We start from the raw sequence: 23,205 nt of genomic DNA on the forward strand, positions 1-23,205 counted from the left end.
GGAAAGTTTGCAAGCATAGTGTTCACTTTTCTCCATGTCATAAAGAATGCTGTTAATCTTTTTTTAGTTCATCAATCATATGGATTAGATGCAAATACTGTGAAGGTAGCTTTTCTGTTGAGCCCATGAACAACCCACATGTGAGCATTCTCTTGTCCCACACTAAAACACTAAGGGGCCGTTTGGTTGGGGGTATTCGGGAAAGGGAATGGGAATCAACTTGCCTAATTCCCCTTGTTGATGTTTGTTTAGCACTTTCTTTCATTCCCTTTACCCCCTCCATTCCCCAAATTCCTTCTAAGTCCATTCCCCACCCCCCCTAGGTATTTCCATTCCATTCCCTAGCCACCCCAATACCACCACATCACCACCTTTACACCTACCAACACCACCGGAAACCAGCCCACCTACATACCTGACCACCGCCGACCCTACCCCGATCCTCGCCGCCCTCCCCTCCCCCGCAAAAACAACCACAACCCCCGCAAAAACAACCACAACCCCCACAAAAATAACCACCACCACCCACCCAGCCCTCCCTATCGCCGTTAAACCGCCGCCTAGCCCTCCCAAAGCCCCGCCCCGCCCCTTCCCGTCGCTGCCCTTCCCCTCTCCCGGCAAATCTGCCCCTCCCCCATAAAACGTCCCATAACCACCGCAAAACCCTAAAAACTCTTCTCCCTCCCCTTAAAATCGTCAGCCGCCTCTCCCACCACCCTCGAAACCCGTGGGGGAAGGGTTGTCGACGGTTTTTATGGTGAGGGAGAATGGTTTCTAGGGTTCATTCGTGGCTGAGGTAAGTTTTACGGGGCTGAGGGAGGATTTGCGAGGGCGGGGACGGCCGGCAAAGGGAGGCGTACGGTGAGGGAGCAGCGGCGAGGGGTTTGGTGGCTGGAAACGGTGGAGAGTGAAAGTGTAGGTGGCTGTGTGGTGGTGGGGCTCATTCTCTTTGTTGTAAAACAAACAACATACACAATTTTAGGCAATTTCATTCCATTCCTTGTCTTTCCCTTTGTTCATTCCATTCCGATTACCCTGTACGAACCAAACGGCCCCTAAACACTAAAAGAGGAGTGTAGTGGTAATGAAATCCCACATTGAAAGAATTCAAGAGTTACCACCACTATATAAGGCTAAGGGGCTACTCCCCTCATTGCCATATGGTTTTGAGGTGGAACCTCCTTGATCTTGTAAAAGTGGTGGACTTGCACTCTCCCGTGACGGGTGCGGCCCAACCCATATTTAACATTTTCATAATTCTATATGAATGACTTGAACTCTTAAAGCCCGTTTGGCAGGTGATTATTACTTATGGAATTGACAATGAATTTGTAAGGAAAGCCCATGCTCATTACCATGGCAATGGAACTTCATCTCTAAACATGTACTTCGTATTTTTCTTCATAAAACCTTGTTACTCTTGACTATCACTATTTAACAGTTATATCTTCTGATAAATCAAGTTATATTAATGTAACATGATACCCTTATCAATGTGACATTAATAAATTGGGATAAAGAAAGTAAGTACGGAGTACTATAGTATTTTATTTTGTGGTGTGGGGAAGGAAGGTGGAACACTGGAAACAAAGCTCTGGATATAGAATATCTTAATATTCATCTTTCTATATTAGTTTGCTCACCAAACTAGGTGATTTTTGGTAGATATTTGTTCCAAAGAATCCTACTAAAAGCAGCATATCTCAGTACATGAGATTTGTTAAATACTATGATATGGTAAGGTGCTAAACATAGTTGGCACTACTTGGCAGCGACATAACTAGGATTACACTAAGGATAGAAGCTTAGCACTACTTGGTTGTCGAAGCCAGAAACGAAGCCTTGCACTCCTTTCGTCTTTGTTTAGTCCTCGCCAAAAAAAAAAACTAGCATTAAACTAAGGAACTATTAAACCTTCTTGTGCTATTTCCTGCTGTCCACTAAAAATAGCACTTAAAGATAGGTTATCTAACATAGTAGCAAACTGAGGAAACCGATATTTTCACTGCTGCTGCACAATCAAACTGATACTGATATTTTACTTAACTAATATTGCTACAAGATATTTACATGTCCTTTGCAGAAGAGTAGCCATCTGATGTAGTAGTACAAAATCTTCATAGTTAGGTTTACATTCTGTGCAGATTATGCCTAGTAATCAAGAAACATAAAAGATTATGTATGTTGATTGTTCACTGTTCAAAACTCTTTGTTTAAGTGCACTTTTTGTGCTTTTAACATCATGCACACGATGTAGCTTTTGAGTTTCTTCGATCTTACTGGTGATCTCAAGTTATTTTAATCTACCTTTTCTCCAATTGATTGGTTTATGTTATATGCTGAATTTTTCTATTTTGGAGCAGAAGATTTGCATGATTGATAGCTTTAGTGTTTTTTCTGTATCAGTTTAATCAGTATCTTTAATTAACCGATTAATTTATGAGTACAATCATTAAGGTGCTACAGCCTATAGGCTTATTTGTTTTAGCCACATACAAACCACTTGCATGTACTGATTTGGCTGAAGCCTTCCATGAAAAATTACTCCACTGAGCTGATGGAAATTATAATCAAGTCACACACTGTACTGATTGGCTAAATGCCTCCTCCATGTTTACAAAAAGTGCAGTGTAGATTAAATAAATAATTGCCACTTGTCCATTTGCATTGCCTAAATTTTTTATGCATACTTTAGTACTTTGCCTACCTATTGATTCTAACATCTATGAAGTGTGCCTGTGTGTGATCTTTTTGAACTATAATATTTTTTGCGTTACATATCTGTATAGATAAACATACTGATAAAGTTTGAATTTTTAACCCGAGAATACCAATTGGAATTTTTTTTTTTTTTTGGTTTTTGGGCGTGTATAGCCAATTGGATTGAAGGTATATAAGAATGTAAAGATTAATCTTTCTTTGGATTGGCTTAGGCTTGACCGCTTAACAGTACAGGTCTGCATTATCAGATCATAGAATCGGATTAAGATTCTTGACACAGACAATTCAATTATGATATTTAGCATTCATGCTATGCTCCTCGAAGATTCTGAATTTACTCTGACATGACCCTGCAACCCTATTCATTTTCTACTATGGTACTCCTGGACACGCCTTTCTTGTCTCCGTCACTCAAGGTTTGCACCATGAAGTGCTGTGAGTATGTTTGGAATTATCTTGTGGCTACATGCTTGTGACATTGTGAGCTATCCAACTATAGCTTGTGCCTGAAGGTAGACCACTCACCGGACAGACAGTCACATTCATTTTGTCTACTGTATTTTTTGCAATCTAGTCCTTTACATGCCTCAAGCTAATCAGTAATCATGATGAAGAAACATATTCTTACAGTGATGGCTTTGTTGACAATGAACCGTGATGCTTAGTATGATATTACCTGTTTGGGCATTGTCTCAGAAATTTTAGTCTTTCTTACATAGTACTACTCTGATTTGTCTTAGTTTCCATAACATTTCCTTAAGCAGCTAAAGGCTCTGGAGTTATATTGAGCATAGGTCCAAATTTTTCACAAAATAAATTCACATTTTCTTTTGATAATTTCATATAAAGAGGGTAAGTTATTTGGTTTTAAGGCTTTTAACATAAATAATTGTAATGTTGCAGTCAATTTTCATGGACAACAGTTCCTCCTCAGACATGATTCACTATTTCAGTGGATAACGCTCAGCTTCATAGCTGCAAAAATTTGTTCAATTTCTTAATGCAGTAATAATCTCATTACTTGTTAAGATATCTTTTTGTTGGAGGGAAGATATCTTAATGCTTGAGCTAAGAGCCATATACCAGTGGGGTAGCAATAGCATTGATCACTGAGTTAATGTTAATGTTAAATTGTTAATCTATAATACAACTTTTAATATGCACTACTTAAAGATTGCAACTTTGTCGTATCTTTGATCCAATAGTTTCAGTCTCATTCTAATTTTAGCTGAAGCACTGGTCAGGAATAGCAATCTACTTAATATCTTCAGTTTCATTATGCAAGCACTTTTTGCTGAAACAGCTGTTTTCAGCACAAAATGTAGTCATTGTCGCTACTAGTATCCTCGCTTATAAAAGGAGACACCCTATCCTTTGATTGTATAATTCTAAGTAAAGTTGAGCTAGAAGAAGGTAATAACCAAAATTCTCTTGCTCAAATATCTAACTTATTCTCTTATCATATTCTACTAAATTTACTAACATTGGTACTCATGGTCGATACTTTTATATTTCCTCCATTTTCCTGGTTGTTCACATGATTGAATTGTTTTTGTGTTAGGCTTTGATCATCAAATTATTTTAAACATTGCAAGCCGGGAAAGAAGATGAGTTCCGTCCATGCACAAGCTTTTGACTATAACGGATTGCCTGCTGACAAGTCTAAAACTGGTGGTTGGATACCTGCAGGATTTATTTTAGGTAAGTGATGCCTTGGAACTTATGCTTGTTTCTGAACTCTGCTCTATATTGTCCTTGTAATAGTTCAGATAAATGGAGCCTAGAGATACCCGTGTTTTTGTCATATATCTATAATGAGGTTTGGATTCAAGTTTTAACTCTTAAATGTCCAAGTCTTAAGTGAAAATACGCGAGTTACAAACTAACCTTGTAGAGAATGAAAGGGGTGCACTTGCAACACCCTAAGTCCCTAATTTATCTAGCATCCACATTTGTCTCACCTTACATAGTTACATATCGGTCTTCTTTTTTGTCTGTCCACAGGAATTGAATTATGTGAGAGGCTTTCGACGATGGGTATAGCAGTGAACCTTGTCACTTACTTGGCTGGAACCATGCACATGACTACTTCAGCTTCAGCCAATATTGTCACTGATTTTATGAGAACGTCATTTCTCTTGTGTTTTCTGGGAGGATTTCTTGCAGATTCCTTCCTTGGCAGATTCAGAACCATTGCTATCTCTGCTGTTATTCAGACCATTGTAAGCTGATTGATTTTTTTCTTGTTACAAATTTGTCTGGTTGTTTATTCATCCCTGGTTGCATGTCAGAATACTAATTAACACTGATTGACCAGGGAACTGGCCTGTTAGCTCTGTCAACTAGACTGCCAAACTTGCATCCACCACCTTGTGACACCGCCAATTCAGACAAGTGCGAGCCTGCTAGTAACTTCCAAATGGGAGTTCTGTATCTCTCGCTTTACCTCATTGCACTCGGGACAGGTGGCTTGAAGTCAAGTGCTTCAGGTTTTGGAGCTGACCAGTTTGATGAGAGTGATGAGAAGGAAAAGGCTAACTTGGCCTATTTCTTCAACAGATTCTTCTTCTTTATTAGCACAGGAACTTTAGTGGCGGTTACAGTGCTTGTCTATGTTCAAGAGGAAGTTAGTCGAGCCTTGGCCTACGGAATTTGCTCAGCATCAATGTTTATTGCCATCTTTGCATTATTCATGGGAACCAAAAGATACAGATACCAAAAAAGTCATGGAAGCCCCATTTCTCATATTCTGCAAGTAATTGTAGCTGCCACCTCGAAAAGGAGAATGAAACTTCCTTATAATACAGACATGCTGTTTGAAAATTTTCCTGATGCATCAAGAATTCATCACACCACTCAATTCAGGTTAGGAGCTTTGCATTACCCAACTCATTTCAGTATAAGTGTCTCTGATCCTTTTATTTTTCTCGAAAAGGAAAAACAACTTTACTTTTCATGTATTGTTCATATATCACATTTCAATTCCATGTTTGTGAAGGACAATCATAAAATATTAGCTTAAAAGAAAGAATTATTAAAAGTTGATGCTTTGTTGTAAGGTACAATGGTCTTAATATGCCAATTTAATCATGGTCCCACTGTTTAATTTACTTGCATTTTTCTGTAGTTTCTTGGATAAAGCTGCAGTCATCTCTGAAGGAGATCATGTGAAAAATGGTGTCTTGGACTGCAATCCCTGGAAACTATGTTCGATTACAAGAGTGGAGGAGGTGAAGGCAGTGATCCGACTACTGCCTATTTGGGCAACAACAATCTTATTTTGGACTACATATGCACAGATACTCACCTTCTCAGTCGAACAAGCATCCACTATGGAGAGATCCATTGGCGGTTTTCAAATACCTGCTGCCTCGCTAACTGTATTCTTTGTTTTAGCTGTGTTGATCACACTGGGAGTTTATGATCGCGTAGTCATACCTCTGTGGAAGAAATGGAAAGGAAAAGCTGGTAAGCAATCTCTTTAAGAACCTTTTAACTCAATAATGATTTATTTGTGTATCACACTATTTCTTAAACTAACTTGAACATTGGGTAATGAGTTACTAGTAGCATGACATGGACTCATTTGTACTTATGTTCCGACACAATTCAAACCTATGAAAGATGTTAATCTTAGGACATCCGAAATTAAAACATGTCCAAGTTGATTGTTACTTAACCTTTTATACATTTCTACTTCTGAACAGGTCTCACCAACCTGCAAAGAATATCTCTGGGTCTACTCCTCTCTGCTGTAGGAATGGCTGTTGCTGCAATATCTGAAATGAAGCGCCGATCAGTGGCTAAATCTACCTCTGAAACATCAGTTCTTCCAGTCAGTGTTTTCCTTCTGATCCCACAGTTCTTGTTAATGGGTGCTGGAGAAGCTTTCACATACACCGGCCAGTTGGATTTTTTCATAACCGAGTCCCCAAAAGGGATGAAAGGACTGAGCACGGGCCTTTTCTTTGTTACAATCTCACTAGGTTTCTTCGTAAGCAGCTTTTTGGTTATTGTCGTGCAGAAAGTTACCTCAAGCTTTGGTTCAGGTGAAGGATGGATAGGAGACAACATTAACAAGGGAAGACTTGACTGCTTCTACGGGCTCCTGTCATTTTTAAGCTTGATAAATTTCGGATTGTACCTTCTTTCGGCTAAGTGGTATAAGGCTCGGTTGCCTAAGCCAATTCTGCAGTTAACTTCAGGGAAAAGTTCACCAGAAGAAGAGTGCTAAAGACTACAACATGAGAAAATCTATGTTGTTTTTTGTCCTTGTAAATGTACATAGCTTTTTTGGAGTGAGATTGACTGTTCTTTCATTTCTCTCCCTTCTTCCCTTTTGTACTAGAGTTAATAAAATAAGTTTTTGTATGAAATGTACTTGGAAAAAGAATGTGTACTAAGATTAAGCTTTAGTTTCCATGGAACCAATTGAGTAAAATATGAACTCTCTCACCTGTAAATATAACAAGTTTAGTCGCTTCATTAACTTTGCAAAAGTGCTACCTCCTAACTTATACTTCAAATCACATACAAATTTGGAGTGATAACATGTACGAAGTATATACTATAAACTAGACAAGTATACTCCCTAAATTTCAGGAATAAGTTAAACATTTGTTAATTAGACAACTATAATCATGCGGAGTAAAACTTTCCCAAAACATAATACTTCCTCCGTTTCTTTTTAGTTGGCATGTTTCTTTAGTCACGTTTGTCAATGCACAAATCAAGATGTTAATATCTTTAGTTACCGATAGGTAAAAATTATAAAAAGCTGATATTTTAAAAATATATACCGTGACGACGAATCTAACAAGACCCCACATGACTATATTTTTCATTACGTATAAATCACAAAACTTGGTCAAAGGGGAGTGTGTGAATAGTGCTAAAGTCAAAACGTGTTAACTAATAAAAAAACGGAGGTAGTATGATTTTCCTAAAGTTATGTATTATGTCATGTGCAACGCCTAGTGTTGTGACTATAATGAAACGGAGGGAGTAAAAATAACACTAATGCTAAAAATAGTATCAAGTAGTTATTTAAGCCCTCACTACTAGAAAACAGTCAAATAGCGACGGAATGGTTCCGACGGACACTAAATTCCGTCGGAAAAAATGAATTTTCCGACGGATTTTAGTTTCGTCGGAATTTTCCGACGGATTTAACAATTCCGTCGGAAATCCGTCGGAAATTTCCGACGGAAATTAAATCCGTCGGAATATATGTGTTTTCCGACGGAATTTTCCGTCGTAATTTTCCATTTCCGACGGATTTAAAGTCCGTCGGAAATTTACGACGGATTTTTCGTCGGAATATATTTAAAAAAACCATTTTTTAAAAACCCTAAAATGCTGCCTCAGCCTCCTTTTTCTTCATTCTTCATTCTCCCTTCTCCCTTCTCTCTCCTCTTCTCCTTCTCTCAGCCGTTGTTCTCCTTCTCTTCTCCTTCTCCTTCTCTCTCTTTATTTCTGCTCCTTCTCTTCTTCTTGCTACGTATGTTCACTTTCTTCATCTCTCTCTTTCCTCTTCTTTCCCCCTTTTCGACAAAAACCAACAACACCACCACAATCACCAACAACACCACCACAATCACCAACAACACCGCCACAATCACACCAAAATTGGTCAAGGGAGTCGCCCTTTCTCTTTCTTCTCATGATGAATAAAGCAAATTAAAGGTTTTGAGGCCAAATTCGTCCATTTAAAGCCTAGATCTAGACTTTAAATGGCCGAATTTGGCCTTGTTAAACCTTTCCATGGTGAAATTCAAAGCATATTTCAATTTAAGGTATGTTTTATATTTTAAATTTTCGATTTTGTTTCTGTTTTTTTTTTATTATTATTTTTTGGATTTCGATGGTGGTGGTGGGTGTGGCTTATGTGCATGCGTGTGGTGGCTGGAGATGGTTGTGGTGGCTGTGGGTTTGGGATATGGGTGGGGAGAGTGGCGGCCTGAGTGGTGGTGTGGTTTGGGTTACAGTTATTGATGGTGGCTGGGTTTAGAGTTAGGGTGAATGGTGGTGTGGTTCGGGTTGCGGTGATTGGTGGTGTGGTTTGGGTGGGATAGTTTAGATCTGGGCTTAGGTTAGTTTGGGGGTCAGTGGTGGACTGGTGGTGTTAGTGGCGGTGGTGGTGTGGTTAGGGTTAGGGAGCCAGAGCTGGATGTAGCTGATGTGGGGGGTAGTGGCGCCGTGGCGGTGGTGGTCTGCTAGGGCTAGGTTGTAGGTGGGTAGTGGGGTGGTGGATTTGGTGTAGGTGGCTGGTGGGTAAGGTTCTGGTGTGGTTGGTTGGTTGTGTGAGGTGGTGTGGGACGGCTTGCGGTGGTACAGCGTGGCGGTGGCCCTTTTTTTTGTTTTTTTTAAAGCATTTTCCGACGGAAATTCCGTCGAGAATTTACGACGGAATTCAATTCCGTCGAAATTTTCCGAGGGACTTTTCCGGGCTTGAAAAAACTCTCGGCGGACTGAAATCCGTCGGAAATTCCGTCGGAAAACCCATTTATGACGGAAATTCCGTCGTAAAAGGGTGTTTTTCCGACAACAACTTTTCCGACAACCGGTTACGACGGAATTCCTTCGGAAATGGGTTTTCCGACGGAAAACAAGGTGTTTCCGACGAAAATTTTCCGTCGCAATTAACATGTTTTCTAGTAGTGCCTGTTCACTTCACCTTAAAAAAAATAAATAAATAATATTTAGTATAAATAATTGAGCAAAAATAATTTCAATTCAGTAAAAATTTGTAAACTTAAAAAAGAAATATAATAGAAAATCAGTAAAAATAATTTTAGTTTAGTAAAATTAATTTCAGTTTAATAAAAATAATTTAACTTCAGCAAAAATAAGATGAAATGAACGGGCCTTATGTTTCCGGAAACAGAATGCTCCTGGGAATCTTAGGGTAGTAAGGGTAATCAAGATGTCCTAGAACTATGTCCAATGAATGTCCGAATTTCCCTCAGCTATGCCTTGCTGTCCGAGAGCTAGGCCTGCAAAAGAGAAAGAAGGTTAACTGCCCCGGGGGTGTGACCCGGGAAAGCCCCTCCGATGCTTAAGTCAGCGTACGTACTTTCTAGTGAGAGAATGTAGAGAGATAAAGAGTACTTTAGAGAGAGAAAGTAGAGAGAGAAGGTTAGAGAATTAGAAAAAAGTTACCATCATATCAATGATTGGAGAGCTATTATAGATGTACTTTCAGGTGGCAGAAGTTGTACTTAATTGGACAGATTAGGGGTAAATCCGTACTTTGCTCTGACTAATAATGGGCTGGATCATGGAGGGGTATTTTCGTAATTCCAGGTCACTGGGCTTAGGACAATGGACTAGGCCCAAACATTTAGCCCCACGCGTGATGTGGGAACGAGATCGCATGAAGTTCGGATATCATGCGGAATAGAGATGAAAGAAGTTGTCACATATGTTGAAGTAAATCCTGAGGTGTACTTGAGGGCTAAAATGAGCCCTGAGGGTATCTGAGGGCTAAAAAGAGCCCCAAGCGACTTGGAAGGGTGAAAACCAGCCCCAAGCAATGCATAGAAGGTACTTTAATTCAGATGATTGAGCAGTTTTGAGAATTAAGCCTGATAATGGCTTAGGGATAACTGATGAAATTTCCATTTTCAGAATATTTTCTTCAGGCCGAGCCTCATGTATTTGCTGAAGGCATATCTTTGCTCTGATTTTAACTAAGCTTGGGAATTATAGAGATAATCTGATGATGAATCCTTGCTAATTAAGCTGGTAATTAAGCTTAATCCTTCAATGGTGACTTTCTGGGCTCAAGCATTATTTAGGCCCATTTGAACCAGGGATTTGAGGAGTTGCCATCTCCTTAGCTTGAACATATGAATTCCCACTGTACTTTCATTTGCTTCTCACTCTTCTCATTTGCCTTAGAGAAATTCTCAAAAAATTCTCCCAATTTTCTCCCAAGTTCTTTTGAGTGTTCAAGTCACATCACCCAATTTCATATCAACAAGTTCATCCAAGTTCATCAAGATTTTCAAGAGGTATGTGAAAATTCTTCACTTTTGATTCAAATTTGTAGATTTGTTTGGGCGTTTATGTACTTGCAATTTCTGAAATGTTGATTTCACCTAGGGGTGTACATATTTGAACTATGAATTGACTGAATCCCGAGGTAGAATGGCTATGCCCAGCCGAAATTAATCATAAACGCTTGAGGATTTTTCTGAATTTTTAAGGGTAATACGAATTGAATCTGGGATTTTAATAATTTTCGAATTTTGAGTTTAATTTTCGGCTAGGGTATGCTTGGCATTTTTGAGTGTGATGTGATTGATTTTCGGGTTTGTGTTTGAAATTTTTATGAATTTTGAATTTTGGTGGGCTTGGTTGTAAATCAAGCTACAGAAATAAAGTCCTAGGAATCGAACCCTGAGGGTGTTTGAACTTGGAAACGAATTTCTGCTAGGGATATGCTTGAATCGGATTTTGTATCTGGCACAACTTTTATTTTTATTTTTATTATTTATTTATTTTCGAGATGAACGTTTCTGAGGTAGGCCGAGGAGAGGGATCAGTTTTTTTGGGAGGTTGATTGTGATGTGCCGAGGGAGTAGGTGATTTCCGAGGGGGTCTCATGCCCAGCTCTCAGCTTTGATGCGGAGGGTGATGCGGTTGAGGGGATAGGAGAAGGTGTGAGTGAGAGCTAAGCTCGGCTTGGCTGAGGGGGTGCCAAGCCGAGGGGGTTGGTGTGTAGGCCGAGGGGGTCTCCGCGCTGCCCGAGGGGGGGGGGGGTTGTGCGAGCCGAATGTCGAGGGAGGAGAGAAGGGTTGCCTTGAGGGTAGCTGTGCGGAGGGCGAGGGAAGAGTGATATTTGAGAGAGGCGCTCTATGCTGAGAGAGTAGGAGAGATAGAGAATGCCGAGGGGGGCGCGGGTGTGCCGAGAGGTGTGAGATGCGAGAGAGCCGAGGGGGTCGCGGGTGTGCCGAGAGGTGTGAGATGCGAGAGAGTCGAGAGTAGGCTGAGGAAAGAGTGAAGATGGGGGTAACATACCCAAGTTTCGGCCCTTAGTAGAATTTCAATTTGGGAATTTTTGAGGGGTTTAACTCGGGGTTTTTTTTTTTTAAATATGAGTGAGGTAAGAGAGGTTTCTCGGGTTTTTTGTGAGGTTAGCATGAAGGGAGAGTGCTCTGAGCTGGTGCGGCCGAGGGGGTGCATGGCGCGCCGAAGGGGTGGTCTTGAGTGCTCGAAGGGTGAGCTGAAAGGGCATACCTCTAGCCGAGGGGGTGTGAGGCATAGCCGAGGGCACTTGCTCATTTTTTCATCTTGACCCCTTACTCGAATTCGTTTCTCAGATAGGCTTTTTCCTTGAGATTTTTCTAACACTTGGAATCTTTGTTGACATTGCAGGAGTATTTCTCCCCGGGGTGATTGATTAGCTTCAAGATAATTCTTTCGGCCTCTTTGAGTACTTGGTGAGTCTTCTATACTTAGTTTTTATTCTTTAAGTATCATATCTCCATGCTTAGTAATTTATTTGCTACTTTTTCCTTGTATGCTTGCTTGTTCCTCGGCTGCGCTTGTGATGATGTTAGGCTTAGAGGTACGCTTGTTGTATTTTTTTATGTACATTGAGAATTCCTCGGGGTAGTCTTGAGTTGAGCTATGCATGTATCATGAACGACCAAGCGACTAAAGATTACCTTGACCCTCTCCCCGGCCCTTCATCTTATGATTTGTATAAGGAAATCTGGGCGGGGGAGTGCTTGTAACAAATGTAATTGGTAGTAGTATTGATTCTTCTGTTCCTTTGGGTGTGCCTTAACCATGTGTGCCATCCCCACCCCCCGAGCATGATTTAGGCTTTGATTATTTTTTGCCTCCTTCCCCTTGGGAAGTTTCTCTTGCATGTGAACCGACTTCTAGAGATTCTTTGAACATATTGCTTATTGACGGAGTGGTGACAATGTCAAGTGAGGATGATACTTCTGCTTCTCTTAGGGCGCCGGTGGCTTTTAAACCCCCTGTTAGGAGAGTTAGCCCCTCTATGTGTTATCCCTCCACTACTTGGCTTAGGTCTTTGTCTGAGGGTACTAGACATTTGCAGATTAAGTACCACATTAGGGAGCCTTTTCTCATTTCCCCTCCTGGGGGTGATAGCACTGTAGATAACCCTCCCCCAGGGTGTATAGCTGTATATAGGCAATGCTTGGACAACGGGTTGAGATTTCCGCTACACCCTTTTGTTGAGGAGTTGTTGATCGAGTATAACCTTAGTATAACTCAGCTTGTTCCTAACTCCTGGTTGACGATCAACGCGTACATAGCCACTTTTAGTTTACTTGGAGCCTTGCACCATAACCGCCTTTAGGAACACACATAGGCTTCAGGAGGTCCCGGGTAATGTGGATAGCCATGGGTGGTATGCTTTTCATGATAGGGAGTTCTATCTCACAATAAACACTAAACCCACGAGTCAAAAGGGCTTTCACCATACCTTTCTCTTCATTTACCATGCTGGGGGTTGGAGGGTTCCCCGAGATCATAGCGGAGTGCCTAGGGTTGGCTTGAACTACAATGTTCCTGCCATGGAGGTTGATGAGGCCGTGACGGCTGTTTGGTTGCAATCCTATAAGGAAAGAGGGTCCAAAGTGAAGCTTCCAACCATGTGGATTTTGAAGGATAAACACTTTCAGAAAGAGCGATTTTTGAGTGTGGTGGGCTTGAGCCACACCTATGATAGTGGTAGGATTTATTCTTGTTTACTTATGTTTTTTCCACTTCTATGCTTTATCCTGGGCCTTGTTGTTCACTAACATATTTGTGCAAATGATGATTTCAGGTGTTTCCTTCAAGCAGTTGACAAAGAGATTTCAGAAGAAGATGTCGGAGGTGAACTTTCGAGCTGCCAAGGTCAAGTCCTCCATGAGGAAGGGGAATATGAGCATTCCTCCCCCTCCCCAGGTATGCCCCCTTCTTTGAAGTTGGTTTTATGAAATGTTGCTTTTTTACTGACTTCACTTGTGATTTGTTCTTTCAGAACCCGAATAATTCAAAGCTGAGGAGGAAAACGGCTGAGAGGGAAGAAGGATCCTCCCAAGCCACCTCTAACATGGAGATAGATGATCTGGGGTCTCAGCTTGTCTCCCCGACCGGCTCCACTCACATCGAGCTTTTGGAGGCTGAGGGCTTTGGGGATCGAGGAAAGCAGCCTCGGGAGGAGGAGAGCGAGGAGGAAGGGGGGGAAAGTTACGAGGATATGACCCCTTACTTTCCTGATTCTCTCCTCGGCATCACGAAGAGGGGTCGGAAGAAGACCGTAAGGCAAGCCATGGTCCGATTCCCTTCGGCTAAGGATATCGAGGTGGTGGAGAAGGATCCCAACAAGGCCATCTCCTCGGCCTTTGCTGGCGTCTTGAAGTTATACTTTGCTATACAACCTCAAATTTCTCTATATTTATTTTGGTTGCATCTAACCATCATCTTCTTGTCTTTTTGAAAATGTAGGCCGGTATGACTTTGAGTGTGCTCGCCGAGAAGCACCGGAGGGGGGCCATGCAAGATGTTGAGGGTCTCCGAGCTGAGCTTTCAAAGGCTAGGACCGAAATCCATGGCCTCAAGGAGGAGCTTAACTCGGCTCGGAAGTCGGTGAAAACGGCCAAGAAGGAGCTTGCTGATGCCCGGGAGGCCGGGACATCCCGTATCAAGGCCCTTGAGACTCAACTCAAGGAGGCTAAGGAAGGGAAGGAGTTGATCGCCAAAGAGCTGAAGGAGAGGAAGGACGACCTGGCCCAGATGAAGAGTGACCTTGCCGAGGCTCAGAGGAAAGTGGAGCAAAGTCAGGAGGAGGTAATTGCTGAATGGAAGAAGTCTCTGGCTTGTGCTGATTTCCAGTCCGAGATTGGATACATGGACTTTGAGGCGAGGATTGAGGATGCCCTGACTCATATGCAGGTTGCCTTTACCTCTTTCGGTCTCCAGGATTCGTACCCCAAGGTACAAGGCAAGATTAAGGATCTTGTTCGCGAGGCCGATGAGGAGGAGCAGAGGAAGGTGCTTGCCGAGGAGGGCATGACCGAGGAGTAGCCCCTTGCCTTACTTTGACTGGTTTCTCCTAGGATGTATTTTCTTTTGTGAGACTTGTGATATTTTTGTTTTCGAATTTCTAACTCGGTTTGTATATTTGCACCTTTAGACTTTGCCTTTGTTTTTCTTATTTGAAGTAGATTTCATGTGCTCTTACTCCAGCTTGCTTTGTTTAATACTTGTTTTTTTGCTTGGTCACTCACCCCTAGGGGCCAAAAAGAAGCCCCTAGGCTTTTCAAGTAACCTAGGCATAAACGAGGGCTAAACGAGCCTTATGTTATTTTTGTAAGGACGTGATTTGGGTGAACATGCGGAGGCTAAACGAGCCCCAAGTTATGAGTGATCTAAGCTATCCCTGTTTGTTATAACAAAGTGAAAACAATTTTGGGGCTAACATAAGCCCCAAGTTATAAGAGTTATGCTTTTCCAACCTTTTAAATTAGGATGGGGGCTAAACGAGCCCCAAGTTATGAGTGATCTTTCGGCCAGGACACTATCTCAAATGCTTGAGTATAGGCTAGCATCTTGCCCCAAACATTGGAACAAACTTTAGTGTTAGCAAACCAAAATGCCTTATGCCCGACATGTGGTGCTATTAAATGAACGTTGGCTATGCTAATGAGCGATATAAAAGTTTCAAAAATAAACTAAGTAAATAACAAATGCAAAATAAATGGGGCAAACATCCCAACCGAGGGTTTTTCATTATATTAAAAAAAATATGAAAGTCATTACAATGATGCGCTATATTGAAGTTGATCTCCTAGCATCAGCTCTTATTGCCCCTGGGGCATCATTGTGATGAAGATGCATTAAACATAAAACCTCCGAAGGTTGTCTGCATTCCATGGCCGAGGGAGGACCTTGCCATTAGGGGTTTGTAAGCAATAGGTCCCGGGTGGACTACCTCTGTAATCTTATTATAGGGGCCTTCCCAATTGGGGCTTAGCTTGCCCAATGTCGAGGGCCTGCCCGCAACTTCACACTTTCGGAGCACCCAATCACCTTCAACCAGGGGCCTTGCCTTGACTTTTTTTGTTGAAATAACGAGTTGTCCTTTGCTTGTATGCTATAGAGCAAAGCAAAGCATCTCCCCTCATCTCTGGGAGTAAGTCCAAGGTCAAGGGCTTCAGCTGATCATTCCGCTCGGGGTCATAGAAGGTAACCCTGGGGGATGGGATCCCAACTTCCACGGGGAGTACTGCATCACTCCCATATACTAAGGCAAAAGGAGTTTGCCCCGTAGCTTTTTTTATTGTGGTACGAATGTACCATAAGATCCCGGGCAAGTCATCCACCCAAGACCCCTTCGTGCCTTCCAGCATTGTCTTCAACCCTTTCAATATTGTTTTGTTTGCCGCCTCTTCTTGGCCATTTGTCTGGGGTCGGCACACAGCTGAAAACCTTGTCTTGATTCCAAAACGCCCACAATACTCTATGGTTGGCCCACTGTTGAATTGCTGACCATTGTCCGAGATTAAGATGCGGGGTACCCCGAAGCGGGTGATGATATTCCTCCAGATGAACTTCTGGACTTGTTTATCAATTATAGTTGCCACCGGCTCAGCTTTCACCCATTTGGTGAAGTAATCCACCGCTACTATCAGAAATTTTCTTTGCCCCGAGGCTACGGGGAATGGCCCTAAGATGTCCATGCCCCAACGATCAAAGGGTAGGACTGATTGAATACTTGTGAGTGCATTGGCCGGAACATGAGGCATGTCAGCGAACCTTTGGCATTTTTCACACTTCTTGACAATTCTGGCAGCATCATCCCTCAGGGTTGGCCAATAGAATCCGGCCCTTAGCGCTTTTCCAGCTATAGTCCTTCCACCCTAATGGCTACCGCATGCCCCCTCATGAATTTCTCTAAGTACATAATTTCCGTCCTCCGGGGTTATGCCCTTCAGCGACGGGTGAGTAAAGGATTTTTTGTAGAGGATCCCATCATGAAGTAAGAACCACTCACTCCGCTTTTTGATCACTTTGAAGTCGGGGGTGTCTTCGGGTAGCTCCCCCTTTAAGCATTGAATAATTTGGTCCATCCAAGTTTCCCCTCTATCAATGTCCATGATAGTAGGCTTTTGGGTACTTGGCTTTTCTAGCACTTCCCACATGATGTTTCGGGGGGCTATCCCCTCAGCTGAGCTTGCTAATCGGGCAAGAGCATCAGCTTGCTGGTTCTCTGAGCGGGGGATGTGCCTGATCTCAAATTTGTCAAATGATCTTGTCAAGCCTTCAGCCTTTTCAAAATAGGCTTTCATGTTCTCTTCCTTTACTTCAAATTCTTTCGTCATTTGCCCCACTATGAGTTGTGAGTCTGAGCATACTTGAATGGATTTTATCTTCATGAATTTGCATAAGTTCAGCCCCAAGATAAGAGCCTCATACTCGGCTTCATTATTTGATGCAGGGAAGGCAAACTTGACTGCATATTCAAACTTATCTCCCTCCGGGGAGAAGATGACTAGCCTAGCTCCACTCCCGGCCTTATTAGATGACCCATCCACATAAAGAGCCCAAGGGGCGGAGGTGTCTGTTGGAGTAGGCCTATGAGCGCATTCAGTTATGAAGTCGGCTAAGGCTTGGGCCTTGATGGCCTTGCGGGGTTCGAACTCAATTCCAAAATCAGCTAATTGATTCGACCAATCCGTTATTCGGGATGAATGATTTTTGCTCTCTAACACTTTCTTGATTGGTTGGCTGGTGAGAACTTTGATCAGGTGTGCTTGAAAGTATGGCTTCAACTTCCTACTTGCCATCACTAAAGCATACTCCACCTTCTCTATGAGAGTGTATCGGGTCTCAGCCCCCCTTAGGGCTATATATTTCTTCTTTAAAGTTATTGATTTTTACTGAAATGAAATTATTTTATTTATAAACTTATTTTACTTAATTGAAATTATTTTTATTGAACATTTTTTTTAAGGTGAAGTGAATATGCCAGCTCCAATCTATTGTGCCCAAATAACAGCTTGTATTAAACCACTTCCAATAGATTTTTGCCAACGAAACTACCATCGAAGTGTTGTTAAGTGATTTACAAGCGATTTGGAATTTCGTAATATATTGTGGAACGTGGACTACCCAGAAACAAATTAAAGATGTAGAGTTTGATAAAATAGTTACAAGAAAGATAAAGGCAGACTCTCACTATATCTAAAAATGCTTATGCATGTGTATGTATATGATTGAATATCCATTACCTATATTTATAGTTGTAGATAAAGCATGGAGGAAATGGCCAAAAGATTCTACAAATTCCTTCATCATGCTTGTATTCATGATCTAGAAAATTCGCGAATCATATTTTGAATTACTTCCATTGTCAAGAATTCTCTAGATCATTTTAGTAGCTTGCATGATTTAAGCTAGTAGAAAAATCTAGAGAAATGAGGTTCATTATCAATCATGCTACATATGTCTGAAAGCTTCAAGAACATGAACATATACTCTATCAAAAATAAAGGGCTTAAAATTTGGGTCAAATCCAGAGAGAACCATATCGTAGCTCAGATGCATCTAACTAATGATAGAATTAGGCATGACTAGAGAACGGTCTAGTATGTTCTTTGAGTTTTGGATTGCATAAGTGTTTTAAAGTTGAGGTCATGTTCGAGCAGCTCTAATGTTCTTGAAATCATGTTCTACTCGCATGATTTGATTATAATGATGGGTTGACTTGGATTGTATAAAATCCAATTGTTGATTTGCATTGTAAAGGAATTGGTGCAAAAGTACAATAAACTCACAGGAAGAAATTTGGGGAAATTGGTTTAGCTACAAAAGATCAATTGGAGTGGAGGCAAAGCTGAAATTAATTAGGGAATTGGAGTATTTATAGTTTGGTAAACAACAAGAGTCCTATAAGATATATATAAAGGTTTTATATTTTCCAAAGTATAAAAGTCAAACTATGTAGACTAGGAAAGTTAATAATAATTACAAATTACTTATTTTGTTATATGAATCTATATAATATTAATCATAAAATATTCAGGTATTACAATCTACCTTGTTTAAAACAAGCTTCGTCCCTAAAATAAAAAAAATAAAAATAAAATAAAAAAAAAATAAAAAAAACTTGTAAATTTGAGAGAAAGTAAAAATTAAGCCAGAGTTTTCTTTGTAAAATATATAGATATAATACTAAAATATTAGGGGTATTACGAAAACTTTCTCAAACCATAATAGTACATATAATTTTCCTAAGACTGTGTGCACACTTGCAATACAATTTATTGGAGAAACAAAAGCATGAGGTCCAATGATACAATTTATATATTTTAGTGGAGCACTATCTTTGAATTTGCATTGACATTTACATAATTACATCATCAAAAGTATCTAATCAATTAGAAGCAATAATTCATTGATTTATCTAGTAGAATAATCTACTAGATTGAAGAAGTGTCAGTTCGGGTCACCGGTCAAGTATGGTCGGGTTTGATTGGGTCGAGTATAGTTCGAATGTGAGCCACATTAAATCATTGTCCGCATGCAAGTCAAAATCTTAATCAGATCAATATTCTAGTTAGGCCGAATTTTGTCGGATTAGGCTGGATGTATCATGTTGTGCTTTGTCTATAATCTATACTACTACTACCTCGACCATTTTTTTTACACTCGCATATGATTCTGACTATGTATTGTCTAGCAATGACTTAATATACATTGTTTGGGTACCAAAATGGACCCCATTTTAGCCCTCTTAATGGGCTAATTTAAGTCCACAAAGCCATCTTTAGAAATGCCTAAAGTCCAATGCATCCCTAATTCCCTAGTCTCCAAACTGATCTCGGGTTTGGGAATTTCTCTATCCTTCCCTTGATTCTTAGGAATTGTACTGTCCTTTAAGGCATCCTATTTTTTTGGAATGGTATAACTAAACAAAACTATCAAGTGGAAAATGATGCAAGACAAGCTAAGGAATGATTAAATTTTTTTATTTCCTCCATTTTTCTTTTATTGCACCATAAAAACTTTTTCATTTGTGATTTATCCATAAGGAAAAACATAGTTATTTGGGATCTAGTTGGATTCATCTTAAAATCTACCTTTCAAATATCAAAATTTATAATTATTACTAAAATATAATTAAAGATATTATTAGGCAAAGTAATCCATTGACATAAGTGAAATCACTCATGGTGCAATAAAAAAAGAACGGAGAGTGTTCCGGAATACAATGGAACCTTCGGATTGGTCCTTTCTGGTGGGCTGAAGACTGAACTCGGTCCAAATTATAACTGGGCCGAGGGCTTCCTGCATAGCAAACACACGTAAACTGGTCTCGGGGGTTGTGATAAGGAAGGTCCTTCCGATACCAAAGTTAGTATAGTGTTTAGAGAGAGAAAGCTATGCAATAGTATTAATTGCTTGAGGTTCTTAGTGAATGAATGTAGAGAGAGGAGATTAATGGCTTTTATACCTTTGCACAATAGAGAGGGTGAAGGATAGCTAAAGTAGTTAGAGCTTCCCTCCTGATTCCAGGAGATCAGATCGATTCTCACTCCGCCTTTGTGGCTCTCTAAACACCAAAAAACAATAGGAGAGATGGGCCACGAGCCAAGTGGGCTTGCCACGTTGATTGGACTATTTGACTTGACTTGGCATGGATTGGAGAGTTGAACCAGTGATACAGGGAACGCGGGACGTTGAGGCGAATCGCGATCTGAGTCGTTCGTACCGAATCGCGGAACGAACGCGACCCAAATCGCTAGGGTTCGCGACTCAGTTCGTAGTCGAAGCGTTCCCTTTTTAATTCTTCTTCAGCAAGGTCGAATTTCTGAGTCAATAGTGGCAAAAATTGAAGGTTTACCGTGTTTGATAATGGCGAGTTCGCGAGGTTGAAGATGATACAGCTGTTGAAGATGATAAAGTGAAAAAGAAAAAGTTGAGGGGGCATTATGCATGAGACAAAACTTCTTTTTGAACTTCTTACTATATTGGGCCCTCAATATAGGAAATAGGAATATACATTCATATAAAGTTATTATTTACACCTTTTTTTAGTTTACTGAGTTTTTACTATGTCATTTTTTTGTGCTAAACTTACTAATGTCATTAGTCTCTAAGTCTCCTACTCATTACACTAGCTTATTGGGAACTTGAAGTCTTGAAAACTGAAAAGGACAACTTGCAAGTGATTAATGTTTTAACTATTTTTTTACGGGAAATATGAATGTTTTTTGGATGAAATGAAAATCAATGTTTTAATTTCAAATTAATTTTTAGTTTTTTTTTCAGATTATTATTATTATTATTATTATTATTATTATTATTATTATTAATATTATATATATATATATATATTAAACTACACCCAACGTTCCCGATTCACTCAATGTAGCGTTTCCCGTTTCCGTTTCCGTCCCGCGTTTCGTATCGAATTTCGTTCCTTGTATCATTGAGTTGAACCTTGACCTTGGGCTCATATTTAAATCATTTATGAACTGGCCCAATTGGAGTAAATTGGACCCAAACAGAAAGTATTTTTTTTAGCAATACTGAACCACATATTTTAAATTTATTGCAAAACTTGTTTATTCAATTCTTCTGCCCGTAACTTTCTCAAACTTTACTGGAGAAACAAAATCATGATGTCCAATGATACAATCTATATATGTTTAGTGGAGCACTACTCTTTGAATTTACATTGGCATTTACATAATTATATCATCAAAGTTATTTAATCATTTTGAAGCAATAATTCATTGATTTATCTAGAAGAAAAAACTACTAGATGGAAGAAGTGTCAATTCGGGTCATTGGTCATGTATGGTTGGGTCGAGTGTAGTTCGGGTTTGAGCCACGTTAAATCATTGTAGCATGTAAAGTCAAAATTTAGATCAGATCAATTTTTTAATTAGGGCAAATTTAGTCCGGTTAGATTTGATGTATCATGTTGTGCTTTTTCTATAATCTACTACTTCGACCATTTCTTTTTTACACTCCATGTCTAATGATGAGTATGTACATCTATCAATGGCTCAATACACATTGTTTGGATACCACTAATTTAAGACCACTAAGGGCCTGTTATGTTCAGGTTAATTTCAGTTATGTTCAGTTCTTAAATCCTTCTCTCATAAAATATTCAGTTCAGTTCAGCTCTAATAAATTTTGTTCAATTCAGTTCATTTTAGCTCAGTTCAGTTCTTCAGAACAGGTCCTAAGTCATCTCTAGAAATGCACGATTCTGAGTATGTATTAGGCCTCTTAATGGGCTACTTTAAGACCACTATGCCATCTCTAGAAATGCTAAAGTCCAATGCATGCCTAGTCTCCAAAGCAATTTCTATGCACACATGGATAAGGCCAGCCCACTAGTAAATAGTTTCTATAAAATAATTGAGGGAATTCTATAATTAATTTGATAATTGACTATAAAAGGAAACGATAAAACTCTGGATTTGTGGTAGTTTGAGTGTGCTGGAATATTGTACTTTTTATAATTTACTTGAACGTCACATGATAAAATATCTGAGACAATGCAAAAAAAGACAAATAGTTTCACCTAACCAAGAAAAAATATGCACCAAATACGGACTAAATGTGCAATAATCTACAATAATACATACTCCCAGTCAGGATTAAGAGTAAAAAGAGAGATCCAATCAACCTACTTTTAACTTTCTATAAAGGGAATTATTTAATTAGTTAGAAAATCACATGCTTCCATGCAAATTTTAGCAACTCTTTATGAAAAGCAATTATATGCTTTGCAACTAGAAACTTAACGTATAGTAGTAGTATAAAAAATTCAAAGTATTAGAAAAAATAATACAAGTATTCCTTAGTTGCAAGAATGTCTTAGGGCCTGTTCACATTTACTGAACTGAGCTGAACTGAACTGAACTAAACTGATTGGAGTTGAACTGAACTGAACTGATTGGAACTGAACTGAGCTAAACTGAACTGAATTGAGCTGAAATGAATATTTTATTAGAGAGGGAAATTAGGAGCTGAACTGAACTAAACTGAACTGATTGGAACTAAACTGAACTGAATTGAACTGATTGGAGCTGAACTGAATTGAACTGAACTAATTGGAGCTGAACTGAACTGAACTGAAAATAAGTAAATGTGAACAGGCCCTTAGACATGTAACATTGTATTTTAAGAGCTTAAATGTGAATGTTAAATTGTTAACTAGTTTAGTTGGTTCAAAATTTAAGGTGGTATTCAATACTTGAGATCATATTTCGTCTACACCAATGCTCTTTTAATTCTCTTTATACTAAAAAAATTATAGAGTTTGATAGGCTTTTTAAGTTATAGATCAAACTTTCTATTCGGCTCATAAATACCATCCATTATTTGTTTTAGGAGAACATTTTCGATAAAGTCATGATCTTGTATAAGATGGTGCGTTTCAATTTTGGCTTAATCTCGTAGGCTCAATGGTAGTACTAGTAAATGATA

The 23,205-nt window shown here is 39.8% G+C and overlaps 1 protein-coding gene across 1 annotated transcript; it reads left to right on the plus strand.

Moving 5' to 3' along the window:
* Positions 1–4,247: 4,247 nt before the first annotated feature.
* On the plus strand, positions 4,248–7,210 carry LOC110723174 (protein NRT1/ PTR FAMILY 6.2-like). Its single transcript, XM_021902499.1, has 5 exons — positions 4,248–4,422; positions 4,726–4,943; positions 5,039–5,586; positions 5,849–6,189; positions 6,429–7,210. The coding sequence occupies exons 1-5, from the start codon at positions 4,329–4,331 to the stop codon at positions 6,953–6,955; spliced, it is 1,728 nt and encodes a 575-aa protein (XP_021758191.1). The 5' UTR covers positions 4,248–4,328; the 3' UTR covers positions 6,956–7,210.
* Positions 7,211–23,205: the final 15,995 nt, after the last annotated feature.

Source organism: Chenopodium quinoa, unplaced genomic scaffold (genome assembly GCF_001683475.1).
Source record: "Chenopodium quinoa cultivar QQ74 unplaced genomic scaffold, ASM168347v1, whole genome shotgun sequence".
NCBI lineage: Eukaryota > Viridiplantae > Streptophyta > Magnoliopsida > Caryophyllales > Amaranthaceae > Chenopodium > Chenopodium quinoa.

Excerpts from the sequence above, each read along its gene's own strand:
- LOC110723174 (XM_021902499.1), top strand. The coding sequence starts at position 4,329 with ATGAGTTCCGTCCATGCACAAGCTTTTGACTATAACGGATTGCCTGCT. Across the intron at positions 4,944-5,038 it reads CTGCTGTTATTCAGACCATT|GGAACTGGCCTGTTAGCTCT; the intron begins GTAAGCTGATTG and ends CTGATTGACCAG. Across the intron at positions 5,587-5,848 it reads CATCACACCACTCAATTCAG|TTTCTTGGATAAAGCTGCAG; the intron begins GTTAGGAGCTTT and ends ATTTTTCTGTAG.